Below are 14,998 nucleotides of genomic sequence, written 5' to 3' on the forward strand. Positions count from 1 at the left end.
AAAGTAATTCTTTTATTTCATTTAGATAGTCTATTCAGGGAGGGTCTATTAAGAGCCAAAGTATGATATCAATGTAACTTGCTTGATAGTTAGATAGTTATGTTCATTGCCAACTTCAAAGTTTGTATCATATTCATATGACATTCAAACAGTGATTTCTTTAATTTTGTCAATATCAGCACAAAATATTTTTTCAGTACTAAATAAATAAACAATAAAATATAAGCACTCAACTGTTTATGTAATTATCAGTTATCATGTATGGACAGCACAATTAAATATAAAAACAAATTTTAAATTAAATGCATACCCTTCCTTCGAGGTGATGACATTTTTCTTTTTGATGCTTTACTAGGTTTGGTTTTCTGCTTGGCCGTTGATGCTCCCATTCTGTTTTTCTCTCTTTTGTTTATTTCTAAATAATTATTAATAATTTGATGTTATATAATATCACAAGCATAATGTAGAGTATTAACATTTTAGCACTATATGTTATATAATTAACTACTAACTATTCTCTATTTAGTGGTTAGAACAGCCTCCTAGTCGTAAAATAGAAAGAAATAAATGAGTTTGATCCCGTCTCAAACTTATAGTTTCAAAGGTCAAATTCACAAAAACCTTTCTTGATCACAGACTAAAACATATGAGATGTGTTCTATCTACCAAAACTTAGATTTTATCTATTCATTGTTTGTTTTTTACCAGGTCTGTTTTTTGGCGTTGATGGTCCTGCTCCTGTTGGGTTTTCTTCTCTCTGGCGGCTACTTTCCAACATTTGCTTTACTGTGATATTAGTGACAGCATCCTGATACATATTGAAAGCTTTTAAGGAGAATTTAAAAGTATTTTATTTTTTATAAAATAGCCAAACATAGCATAATGTACATCTGCCAATACACTATGAAATAGCCAAACATAGCATAATGTACATCTGCCAATACACTATGAAATAGCCAAACATAGCATAATGTACATCTGCCCATACACTATGAAATAGCCAAACATAGCATAATGTACATCTGCCAATACACTATAAAATAGCCAAACATAGCATAATGTACATCTGCCAATACACTATAAAATAGCCAAACATAGCATAATGTACATCTGCCTATACACTATGAAATAGCCAAACATAGCATAATGTACATCTGCCTATACACTATGAAATAGCCAAACATAGCATAATGTACATCTGCCTATACACTATGAAATAGCCAAACATAGCATAATGTACATCTGCCAATACACTATAAAATAGCCAAACATAGCATAATGTACATCTGCCTATACACTATGAAATAGCCAAACATAGCATAATGTACATCTGCCTATACACTATGAAATAGCCAAACATAGCATAATGTACATCTGCCAATACACTATGAAATAGCCAAACATAGCATAATGTACATTTGCCTATACACTATGAAATAGCCAAACATAGCATAATGTACATCTGCCTATACACTATGAAATAGCCAAACATAGCATAATGTACATCTGCCTATACACTATGAAATAGCCAAACATAGCATAATGTACATCTGCCAATACACTATAAAATAGCCAAACATAGCATAATGTACATCTGTCAATACACTATGAAATAGCCAAACATAGCATAATGTACATCTGCCAATACACTATGAAATAGCCAAACATAGCATAATGTACATCTGCCAATACACTATGAAATAGCCAAACATAGCATAATGTACATCTGCCAATACACTATGAAATAGCCAAACATAGCATAATGTACATCTGCCAATACACTGTGAAATAACCAAACATAGCATAATGTACATCTGCCTATACACTATGAAATAGCCAAACAATCTCATGTTCAAATTAAATATGTTTGATAATATTTGTTTTTGTTGAATAAGGTGTATATATCAGGGTGAATATAGTGTATGGCACGCCAGGACGGACATAACTATGTCAAGTTGACCTCGCTCGTGTTATGTAGACATCGCTCGTGTTGAGTTTACACATCGCTTGTGTTATGGAGACATCGCTCTAGTTGAGTTTACACATCGCTCGTGTTATGGAGACATCGCGTGAGTTGAGTTTTTACACATCGCGCATATCGAGTTTTTGCGCATCTCTCTCTCAAGCATAGTAAAGTCAGCATTTACAGCTCACTATGTCGGTCGGTCGGTCGGTAAACACTAACTTGAGCACGCGACTGCAGCCATCTCTATATGGCTTTTTTTTTTGCCAGTTTTATTGCATATTTTACCTAATTATTGGAACCTGTATAATGTAATGTTTATCGTATTTTTGATGTTCTTATATGTTGCTTTTAAAATGTTGTATCCCTGTAGTATTCAAGTGTGTTTTTAATATATTGATTGTTTTAAATAATATAAATATTGTTTATAGTAATAATTTTATTAATATACATTTTAAAATTCTGAAAATGTACTCATATTATTTCCATTTTAATTGGCAAAATAAAATTGAATCTTGAATCTTGAATCATCATCGGAGAGGAGGCGTGGTTAGAATGCCCCGTTCGTCCCTTCTTCTCTTGCTTGTCAGAAGAGAGAAATCAGACTGAAGGAATCATAGATCTATTGGGTGAATTTATTAGATTAAATGATTCATTTATTATTAATTATGCCCAGGCCCAGCCAGCCTAGAAGGCCTAGGTCTGGTGTAAAAATCGGGAGGCTAGGCCTATAGCCTAGGCCTGACCCAGTCTTATGACAGAAATTATGCCTAGCTAGGAGGCAGGGAGGGCCTAATAATAGTAAACTCGATATGCGAGATGTGTAAAAACTCAACACACGAGATGTGTAAAAACTCGACACGCGCGATGTGTAAAAACTAAACACACGCGATGTGTAAAAACTCAACACGCGCGATGTGTAAAACCTCAACACAAGCGATTTCAACATAAGACGAGCGATGTGTAAACTCAACTCGAGCAATGTCACCATAACACGAGCCATGTATAAACTCAACATGAGCGATGTCAACATAACACGAGCGATGTGTAAACTCAACTCGAGCTATGTCTACATAACACGAGCGATGTGTAAACTCAACTCGTGCGATGTCTCCATAACACGAGCGATGTGTAAACTCAACACGAGCGATGTCTACATAACACGAGCGAGGTCAACTTGACATAGTTATGTCCATCCTGGCGTGCCATAATAGTGTCCACATTTAGCACAACATGTAAGATTCTAAAGGCAGTTAAGCATAATAACCATCTTCCAATACTTTACTGTTTACAAACCAGTTTAACTGCCTTTTCAGAAAATATCAACAAAATACCCTCAGATGAAGGTAACCAAATAAACTAAAAATCATACTTTTTTTTTGTTGTTTTTTAACATCATCATGTATCTGAATAAAGTGTGTACTTACAAATATCCTGCGTTGTTTCTTTCAACACTTCTTTGTTACTGGCATCTGGTGTACACACCGTTGTTTTTACCATTGCATCTGTTATTATATGCAATGGATTAAACCTATGACAAAATGACATTATATAATTCAGAAAAGAATGATAATCTAGAGAAACAAACAAATTTAATGGTATATTCCAATCACATTGTTTTTACATTACATTAATCTTATTTTAAACCCTAAACAGAACATTAATCTAAAATAAAAAAAGGGCCAAATTTAGATTATTCATGTTTAGATCATAAGGATCCCAATGAAAATAAGATATTTAAGCTATTTTGGCTAGCTATGTGTATGGGTGACTGGAATACAAGCTTTGCTGGTCACTCTCATCAATATTTGCTATGTATTTTGATATTTATTTGATGGTAAAATAAATTGAAATTATTCAGGAAAAATGTTTCAAATGTCTGATCCTTGATCCTACAGTAACAACTGTATGTAACAGTTTAAGTGGTTAAATGTAATAGTTGTAATTGATATAAAGTATGCTTACTCTTTTCTTAAAAGAGAATTGATAGTAGAAGTTTTTCCAACATTCTCAAGTCCAACAAAAATAGTTCTTCCTTGATTAAACTCTGTTTGTCCTTCTTCAAGTGCATTTTGAAATGCTTTCACCGCATCAGGTCCTCGTGCCAATATCTCCTCTGGAACATGCACATCTTAAAAACAAAATAAAAGGTACAATAATTATTGTATAACTTCCTGGTTGTATTGTATACTACTGGATAGCATTTATACTCTTTGTAATTCGAACAGTTTTAATATACTAAGACCGTCAATAAATCATAACTTAAATTAATAATAAATTATGGTCATAACAACATAGTACAAAGATAGGTATATTCTGTTTATATAGAATACTTAGCCTAGCAATCCCTCATGAAAAACTGATGACAGATTTTCATCAAATGCAACACTTAAAACAATTGGTTTGATTAATATGTGGTACTAATAAGGTAATGCCGACACTAATAAGCCGATTCTCACAAATGCGACCAAAATTTAGACTTAGACATTTCTGCATATTCAAAAGTTTTTTCATTTATTATTCTAAACACACAGAATATTGTTACAAAGCCTTTAAGAACCTTATAAATGAGAGAGTTCAGTCATTCTGAAGGCTATCTTACGGTTTTATTTACTTACTTTCAATTTTATTAGCCACATATTTTTCCCCAGCTTTCCGGAGTGCCGCAACAAGTTCTGAACGCATGGACTTCTTAGTAACCTTAGCCTGCCATGCATCCAACATGTCATAAGTCCTTTGAGCCATGCTTTCATCTGGTAGTTCAAATGAATTTATATCTTCTTGTGTCATTCCAAGATTAACTGCTATTAGTTTCCTTTTATTAAAGGCGTTATTGGCAATGTATAATAATTCTTTGGTTGTAATATCTAAATAAAATAAGATATTATATATATTATACTGTTTATAAAATATTCTAATAAATCCTAAAATATTAGTATTTTGTTTGTTTGATTCCACCTACCCTTCTCAATGTCTAGATCTAAATTACCCAAATGTAATTTTGTGAAATGTTGACTTTGTCTATAGTTGTTTTATAATTTGTAAATAAAATAATAGTTCAATCACGCTAAACTCCTTTTTATTTCTTAAATGTAAAATAACATTTAAATAATTTTCACAACCAGTTTATTTTATAGATATTGTGAATACCAAACTTCTCCATAGCAAATAGAACATAAAAGATACCTAATGTTATAGACCAAGAATAATTTTTTAATTCCTTTTTTTATTGGAAACAATAGCCCTATTGTGGGGCATTGAAATTGAAGAATATTCATACCTGACGATCTTATTTCGATGTAAGGTAAAGGTCCACCTAAACAAGTAAAATGAATGTGTATATCAAGCTTTTTAGTGCAGAATTACAGATTGGAAATAATGTAGGATATAAAGGACAAACATATTTTGAAATTACCTTTGGGACCAACATATAGATATTTATAACAGAATTAGTAACACACAAAATGGAAAACAGGATAAAATGCACAACTGAAACCATATTACACATTGGCATGCCATGAAGTACCGTACGCCTTGTGTTAGATAACAAACCTAACGCTGCGAGTCTGAACATACCCTGTACCAACAGTAGTTGAGATGACCCGCTATTTGAATCAATCTACTTTTTTTTTTATAAATCATATCTACAGGATAAAAAGTGATCATTATCATTATTATTTGCAGCACAATGTGTTTTTTAACTTACCATTCAAAATTGCAAGTATTTCTGTTTTCTTCTGTTCACCATCGTATTTATCGCACACATTTTCATTATAGATATCAGATGCAGACTCTCCATTCTGACAATCAAAGTGTTTGTGATTTAAAATAACAATATTAGCAATTCTAGTTTATAAGCATAAGTTCTGATAAATCCCTCAGCTACTCTTTTAAAAAAAAAATTAAAATTCAGCTTAATTTCATAATTTGCAAGAACATACTAAACCAAAAGATAAGCCAAACTAAATAATACTAATATGTGAAATAACCCTGGCCATTAAAAAAAATCAAATTATGACAGACTAAATAAATATATTTCATAATAGTTAGGCAAATTCTAGATATTTCAAAGGTCAATAACTTTACTTTTGTCAATATCTTAAAAAAAAATGCCACTGGACTAAATCTACTTCCACTCAGTGCGATTTTATGCATTAATATCACTAAACCCATTTGCCACGATATTTTTCCCAGGGTGTCGGACACATTAATTCAAAGCATGATGTGAAATCAGCTGAAATAAAATATTTATGGGGTTTTTTGGCCAAAATCATTTCATAAGCCATGTAATAACCACACATGCCATTAGATCTAAACTAATTAAATACATGCTCTGAAAGAATTTGAACAAAATAAATCATTTTTGGTCTAAATCATGTAGCTTACTAATAGTCCAAAAGTAACCTGCAACTGAAATAAATGTTAATGATGAGCAACTGAGAAGATAAATTTAATATCAAATGATATGTCAACAACTATAATTTAAAGAAATATAGAACAAATACTTATGTAGTTTCATTATTTATATTATATGTATTTAATTATATAACATATACTTCAGTATACAGTTAAATATGAGACTAAAAGTAAAAATAATGGAAGCATGCTGTTTAAACAATTCAATTTAGATTTACAATTTAACAATACAATGTGAATACTGTAATGGAAAAATAAAAAAGAAATGTTAATCACTATAAATATATACGATATTTCTGTAATTAATTCCATCAAACAAATATACAGGTACATGTGAGGAGGTGGATGGGCAATAGACTGCTCGAGGGTCAGACAAGAAGAAAATAGCTTGTAATATTTTCAATGATAATTCTCCTGAGGACGATCAAAGCATATTGATCGAAACGTCGAGAAAATCAACAGTTTTTTTCAGAACTAATATACATGGTGTACCGCAAACTTTATATCAACAAATAATAATAAACCTTTTTGTTTCTATTTGTTATATTTTATATAACTTTTAAAAAAAAAGAATAGAACTAAACTTTATTATTAAAATAATTGCATTGCAGTACTTAATAACAAACTAACCATATTTTTCTTGCTAATGTCCATACGTCCTTCCTTTATGAAGAACACAAAAGCATTTTTGTGTTCTTCATAAGTACACCTTGATCGAGCAATTATATGCAGAGCATTGTCTCCATTCTTGAAAAAAGTGAAAAAAAAACAAAGTGCACAAGCTGTACTAATACTGTGAATATTATATTTTGATTGTACATACAACCCTTTAATAAAAACTCTCCAATTTCATTTACGAAACATGGATGATTTATAAATGATATAATCAAAACCTACTGAATGTTTACCATTACTTATCTATCATTTGATTGATTATATTGATTGATTATATTTACTGAATACAAAAAGAGCATATTTATTTAGCAAGATATCTGGAGAGAAAAAAACCTTTTCATTTAAAGGACATAGTTCTTTAGTGAAATTTCAATATACTTTGCAAATTGCAGATGATAAAAATGGTATACTTGGATATCAGTTATAATACTTTATGATTGATTCAGCTTAGAATTTTATTCATTATAATGCTATATAAAAGCTTCTTGTCAGCTTTTTAAACTATTTTACATCAAATCTTTTTGAATCAAAAGATAAAATATTTGGTTTTATCTCAATATCTCTATGGTTTTATATACTTTTTGCTTTAAGATTCTATAAATAAGTTGGTGAATTTACAGTGGAATCAATAATACCTACAATAATATCATGGCACCAGCCAGGTACAGATATAGGAAGTTTGCATAGAGTGTGGTACACAAATAGAATGCACTAATTTGAGGATAACAAATATAGGCCTAAAGAACATTTAACATTCAGGATTGAATGGTGGTAGCTGATCAACTTGGATTATAATATGGTAAAAAAAAATCCAGATTATTCTGTCCTAGTGATGGAGCAAAATGGTGAGGGGGTAGGTGCAGCAAATAGTATAATCCTCACAGTATTGTGTAATATACCTGCATACACTGTGATATTTGCAATACGATGCAATAATACATGCATAATTATGTGAAATTACTAGATATACTGTGTATACAACTTACTTTGTTTCGCTGGTTCACATTAGAACCAGCATCAACTAATGTCATACAGCATGCAGTTTGACCACTGGCTGCAGCCGCCAATAGTGGTGAATTTCCATCCTAAAAAAATAGATTATAATATGTCATACAACAAACCTCTTTAGCAATGCACAGTAAAAGCATGACCATTAATAATTGTGGTGCAATTTAAAGTATTTTAATATATATATTGTTAGATTATTTAATTTAATCATGATCATAATAAAAAGTTTACCCAGTGAAGATATACATTATTGAATATTTTGAATGTTAAATGTTCTTTAGGCCTATATTTATAATTTTTTCAAAAATAAACATATTTTAATGTTTATTGTGCAAACATGATGTTTTTCACCGCTATTATATTGTAACTATCTATATATTTTGGTATTAATATGTTATAAATAATATAAATAATCAAAACACATATGACCATTGTAAAACTTTTGATGAAGTGTTATAAATTGCACTAAATGAATCAATGGTTAAAATGTCTAAAATGGCATTTCAACTAAGTATTAAATAGGCTGTGTACATCATAAGTTAACAGTTTTTAGTCTCATTGAGCTTTATACTGTAGCTCCATAATTTGGTAGACTGCAATTGTATTTTAAGAACAGCACAAAAATATAAATACAATTGAAAATTTTTAATGTAAATGATTTTAATTAAGATAATTTACATTGTCAGATCTCACTCTGAATACATTTAACCATTTCACATTAAACATCAGTGTGGTAAAAGACCTACTTGACAAACAATAAATTATATGGACACATTTAATATTAAAAACTCATTACAATCCAGCATTTGAGCAGAGAAATGTTATTGAGAAAGGTTTTCATTTAATTTTCTCCCTGTCACCTTATTCAAGCTGTGACAATTGTATTTATCATGGCTCTGCACAACCATGAACACACATCAGAATGGTTGTCAATATTATAATTATTAATAAAGGACAAAATAAAATCTGATCCCATCATAATGCACTTCTATATGATGATCTAGCGAACTCAAGTAGAATAATATAGGTGGTTTCTTGTGTCTTGTGCCTTGTGTTGGAAGGCATTGGATAATAAGGCACAAAAATGTGTACAAGGGTGTCTTTAGCTGTGATTGATAGGCTGCACTATCATAGATGGGTAGATGTTTGTGTATTAAATAGTTTAAAAAAGAGATGATAGCATTCGGTTTATTCTATTAAAAAAAGTGGTAGGTTATATAGGTTATACGATAATGTTACTATTGTAGTTTTAATGGAATGAAACTATGTTATGGAATGAATCTACAAAGGCATGTATTATGCGCTGTTTAAACACTGTATTCATGTTGGATAAGGTATTCAGATTAAGGTGTATGTATATTCAGATGGGTAGTGTAAATCAAATATTATTTTTTTTTAAGCAATTTAATAATTATAGAAACTACTAATTCATTTTGTTTCAGTTTTATTTAGAAATATATGTTTGATGTTCTTCTGAATTCAGTTTTGTGAGCATAAAATAATATCATGACTTGTTTTTGTATGCAATGTGTGACAATGCTCTATTAACACACATACCCAATTAATGAAAAGGGAGTTGCAAACTACAGAAAGCCACTAATCTCTTCTCTGTATTGACATCATGCTCTTATACTCTTTCATGGTTTTATACTTTATGCACTTTGTCATTCTCTTATACACGATGTTAAACCAGCACTTTTGTTCATTCATTCAATGACATGATTAATCCTCCTTTTTTTGTCATTGTTGTATATCGTTATCCATATAATATTAAAATAAAGACCAAAAATCATTCATTCACAACAAGACACAATTCAAAACGCAATATTTGTTATTGTTCTAAATATTGCATCTTATTCTTCTAATAATTCTTATAATCTGTTTAAATTGTTATTATCCAATGTAATTCTCCCCTTTTCTTTCTTTTTATCCATGTATAATAATGTGTATATAAAACATTAAAAACAGCTGTAATTATTTAAAAAAAGCATTATATAATATAAACATTAAAAAGGCGTTAGCATTATAGGAATGCTAAATTTTTGAAGTCATTGATAATCAACTTAAATAGTATCCAGAAGTTTTTGCACACTGGCTGAATATTTAATTCAGATGGTATCAAATATCATGTATAGTATAGAGTCGGGGCCTGTCATCACAATCACCATGGATATGTGACTTAGTAACACATATTATTTTCCTTTTTAGTATATATATTATTTTAACTTTGAAAGAATCAAATGGAGCTCAGGAGGCCATGCTTTATTTATACTACAAATAAAAGGATTTTATCTCTGTCCACAGCTTTTACACTATTACAGACTGACACGTCTCAAACTTTTGTGATTCATTTAAAAATAAAAGATAGAACCTTGATAATATAAGTTATAATATAATAATAAAATCATTTTTGTAATAGAGCTTGTTCATAAACATAATGTGTGCATAAAACACATGAAAAATAAAATCTAAAAATGACCACAAAAGATTACAACAGGAAAAATGTATTAATAGATTAATACAATTTAAAGAAGTTAATAATAACACATACATGTAAATATTTTTTTTCATACTCTATAAAGAGTTGTAAAATAATTCTGCAATATCGTTGATATGAATAAATTATTTGATTTGTTTTCTTAATAGTTAATAGTAATTTATAAATTCATTTCATTTCAAGTAACATTTATTATTCTTTAAAATAAAACGTTAACATTTGACAAAAATAAATAATTGAAATAAATAATAAATATACTTCTGCTTAAAAAAAAAAACTTTTATCAAATTTTTAAAAAATGCTAAAAAGAAGAGGCTAAAGCCCTAGAAGTTATACATCAATTGGATTACTCCAAATTGACACTTGTGGTAGGCAAGCCAAGTACAATAAATGTAAAAAATTGTGTGTAATGAAAACAAAAAGAACAAAAAGACAGAACAAAACACACACAAACAAAAAAACAAACAAACAGGAAGCATAAAGACAATAAATGGTAATTATTGTAATTTAGTATAGCCATGGGACAGAGGAGATGAAAAACGGCCAACAATAATCATTTAAAATACACAGTAACTAGAAATTGCGAGACGCCGTTAGCGCCTGTTGAAAAATACAATAACAAAGCTATAAAACCTACACTAATTAAGAGCCATTGTCTGTAAGAATCAAAGAAATATCAAAAATAGTGGCAGACTCAAAAAAATGGATTTCTTTCAAATTTTTATATGTGTTGAGAGAAATCAAATATGAAGTATTTTTTATTTCACACATGTATTTCCATGGCAACGGCCAAATTTGAGTTTATGCGGATTGTTAGTTTGTTTTTTTACGAAAGAAGCAGAATATTATATTTTTACAAATTTATATCTATTTTTTATAATGAAAAAAAGGGATTTTATATATTTAAACACATTACAGCCTCTAATATACCTATTATCATGATGGATTATTTATACTTAATAGTGCATTATATCGGACGCTTAATGATCTCCTAGTTTTTTTTCACAGCATTACTTGCGTGGATATCACAATACATTGCATATTTTGAACTATCATTCGCGATTATAATCTTAATTAGAGTAAGAACCAATCATTTAATGATAATCCATTTCGCGTATACGAAAGATGATACCTGTAGTACTTTCACTTTCCAAAAATTAAGAGCGTATCAAAAGGGCTGGTTTGGGATTCATCTGAATCTTTTTTTTTTTTTTGGTCTTTTGTGAGTTCGTCCCACTTTTATTATCATACTCTGTTATAAATATTATATTTTTTAAGCATATTTTTTCCTTTCGTTTAAATGTTACAATGTTAAAAGTAATAAAAACATTGCATTTGTTATTTTACATTTAAAAAAAATTAATTTAAATATATAAAATAATTAACAAAATGCCAATAAAAGACGATAAAAATTGACTAAACACATACTTTTGACAGTTGTCATTATTCTATAAAGCTCATGTTCGTGATCGGGTAGAGAGGCTATAAACTCAGGGGAGGAATATAAAATACCCTCCCTTTTCACCAAGACAAAAATGAATGAGATGAGTAAGAAGAATGCAAAAGTTTGAAAAATAAGGTATTTAGAATGGATAGCATGGAATGATCTATTTAATGAAAACCGTAAGGTTAGAGTCCATACACTGTGCAAGTCCAAAATAGTATTTTGGCTCTGTGTGTATGTGAGACGCTTCATACCTGGATGTAAAACTTCGAAACCGGAACAGTTTCTGAGTTTGCTTGATATGCAGATTTTTCTTAACCTTTAGACCACTGGGGTTTTTATGGTATTTTTCAACTTCGATTGAATAGCAAATCTTTTTCATCCTCGTCGTATTACGGAGGATAGATATAATATGTTTATAACTATCAAAACGTACTAAAACAGTTTTTCTTTTACGTTAGCCCATTTTTGTTCAGCTTTGATAAAGTTACATGTGTTTTCATATTTGATTAAATTGGAAAGTTCCGTTTTTAGACAGGCAGCCCAGAGACATTTGGTTAGATGAGCTAGGTACCAATATCTGACTATTTAAGTGTTTTTGGGGTCACATGAAGTCAATAAAAATGGGAGTCTGCCGGGTACCCCCTGCTGCGTCTAGACCGGGGGACCCCGAAACGTGCTAAAAAATCGACCCAGGTTAGATGAGAGAGATACCACTTAATTTTACCACCATGGGATGCCCATTGGCATCCTTATACCAGTATCACAAACGACAGACTTTTTCTCTGCTGCAAAAGGCCCACCAGGCCCGCCAGACCAATGTTATATGATTTAGCACATTGTAAACAATACCAAATGACCTACAGACTATCTGTACACTGCCTTGGCCTTGGCATACCTCTCTAAAGTTAGACTACCTTAGATATTGTAGATACCACCAGCAGCAAAAAAACCACCCAAAACAATTAACATGTTTAATTGAATAAAGTTTAACTTTAATCGAACTAACACAAAACAATTGAAAATATATCACATCTATGACGATAAAATGACCATTACCATTCTAAAGGGAAAAATAGTTTAAGAGTTTCATTTAAAACTTATATAAGCCAAATATATATAACAAGTACAGATTCGGGTAATTTTTTTTTTTTTTTGGTTTCTCCGACGTACTGTTTTCCACAAATATTACAGTATATGAGATAAATGACATTTTTGGTTAACCAATTAATTATACATAGGACCTACGAATGAAATTTTATTAGGGTAAGTTTTTATACCATGGTGAGGGTGATTTTTGACCAGACTTAGTATCACAAATAAAAATTTGAAGTTGCATAAAAACACAAGAAACGTTTTTTACATATATGTAGTCATAAATAAATATAATATAGAAAATAGAATATCGCAAATGAATAATCAACAATTGTAATTAATCATTCAATATATCTGAAGAAAGAACAATGATTAATTTTAAAATGTCAAGCGGTGTTTTTTGTAATAAATATTTCTTGTTTAATGTAACTTAAAATATGAAATCAAAAGAGCAATGGATTAGAATGTTACAAACTGTGTAGATCTACTCTCCTTGAATTGTACAATAGAAATGAGTTCTGTATTTTAGCAGTAAGTAGCTGAATGAACTTAATGATCCACACGGTGAATACAGGCATACTGCAATTATACTGATTTTACATGTGTGACAATCATGATTACAATGTTGTTGTGATGACTAACCTATCTAGAAGAACCTTGTGAATTCATTTTGAGAAGAGTTTTAACAAACTAGACAAGATAGATGGGGGTTAAGATACTTCAGTTCAGTAGAATAAATAATACACCTATAAGGTTTTATCAAAGATTATAGGTCTATGCCCCTGGAAATTAAAAATCAAGAACATTTAACTGATACATTTAATCAACTGCAGGTGGTGCCACCATTTACCTGATATTAAGCACCAAAATGGCAAAATGTATGTAAGCTAAAAAGGAAGAAGAGCAATATTTTAGGTTCAAGTAGTAATTAGTGGTTCAGTCTATAATACTACACAATATTATTTAGCAGCAACTTCAATAGCAATGCCTCTATTAAAACAAAAACCATCTCCGACGACCCAAATAGTTAGATGTAGCCTGCCATACAGTATTGCCTTAAATTTACTAATCGCTTTTTTAAATTGCCAGTTTGACTGTCTGATGCACTCAGTCTGTAGGCTCAAACAGTCACAGGTAGTCTAATTAATAAGTAGTTTATTGCACTTGTTTATCAAAAAAGAGAAACAGAAATATTGCTTATTAAATTAAATAAATTCAAGAATCAATATGAATCAACGTTAAATGATTAAGGCACAATTTATAAATTTTTCAAAACGACAGAAACACATCCAAACGTGAGAAAGGCTGGTTGGAAGCTGGCCGTTTGAGACTGTATATTCTGTTTGGTAGTTGACTGTATGACTGCAGTACATACATTATGATCGCGATATAAATAAAATTAATTTTATTTATTTATTTAAAAATTGGTATCAAATATACAAATATTTTGTTCACGTAATCCTGGGGATTCTCCACCACAACAACATCCCCGGATTACATGAACAATGCTTTGTATTTTGATATCAATTTTTACAGTTTGTGATTAATTAAATTTATTTTATTCAAATCGCGAAATCAAATTCCATGTGTTCAATACTGGCCATTACTCAAGCTACCAAGAGACGGTACTGTGTCGAGCGCATGTTTTCTCGCTCAACTTCAGCCATTTTTTTAAAATGGTAGGAAATTCCAAGAATTTACGTGAACAAAATGTTTGTATATTTTGATATCGAATTTTAAATAAATTCAAATCGCGAACATGATGTGCATACTGTAAAAAAGAAAGCCAAATGAAGGTAAGTTATTATGATACAAGATGCATTTTTGGATTAAAAAACAGTTATAGGACAAGCCAATTGTCTGCATATAACAACAAGCAAAAGCAAAGTTGTGATATTAT

General features: G+C 30.3%; 1 protein-coding gene across 1 annotated transcript in view; it reads right to left on the minus strand.

The window, feature by feature from the left end:
* The window catches only part of LOC144835477 (uncharacterized), a 198,919-nt gene that overhangs the window by 162,927 nt on the left and 20,994 nt on the right, over positions 1-14,998 (minus strand). Inside the window, exons 5-13 of the mRNA XM_078690561.1 lie at positions 8,041-8,139; positions 7,010-7,126; positions 5,670-5,763; positions 5,244-5,279; positions 4,582-4,815; positions 3,929-4,094; positions 3,391-3,494; positions 706-825; positions 311-415 (exon numbers count right to left, since the gene is read on the minus strand). Coding sequence (XP_078546687.1) covers positions 311-415; positions 706-825; positions 3,391-3,494; positions 3,929-4,094; positions 4,582-4,815; positions 5,244-5,279; positions 5,670-5,763; positions 7,010-7,126; positions 8,041-8,139 — 1,075 coding nt within the window. The remainder of the gene's footprint in view (positions 1-310; positions 416-705; positions 826-3,390; positions 3,495-3,928; positions 4,095-4,581; positions 4,816-5,243; positions 5,280-5,669; positions 5,764-7,009; positions 7,127-8,040; positions 8,140-14,998) is intronic.

The sequence above is a fragment of the Antedon bifida genome, chromosome 2 (genome assembly GCF_963402885.1).
Source record: "Antedon bifida chromosome 2, ecAntBifi1.1, whole genome shotgun sequence".
Taxonomy (NCBI): Eukaryota; Metazoa; Echinodermata; class Crinoidea; order Comatulida; family Antedonidae; genus Antedon; species Antedon bifida.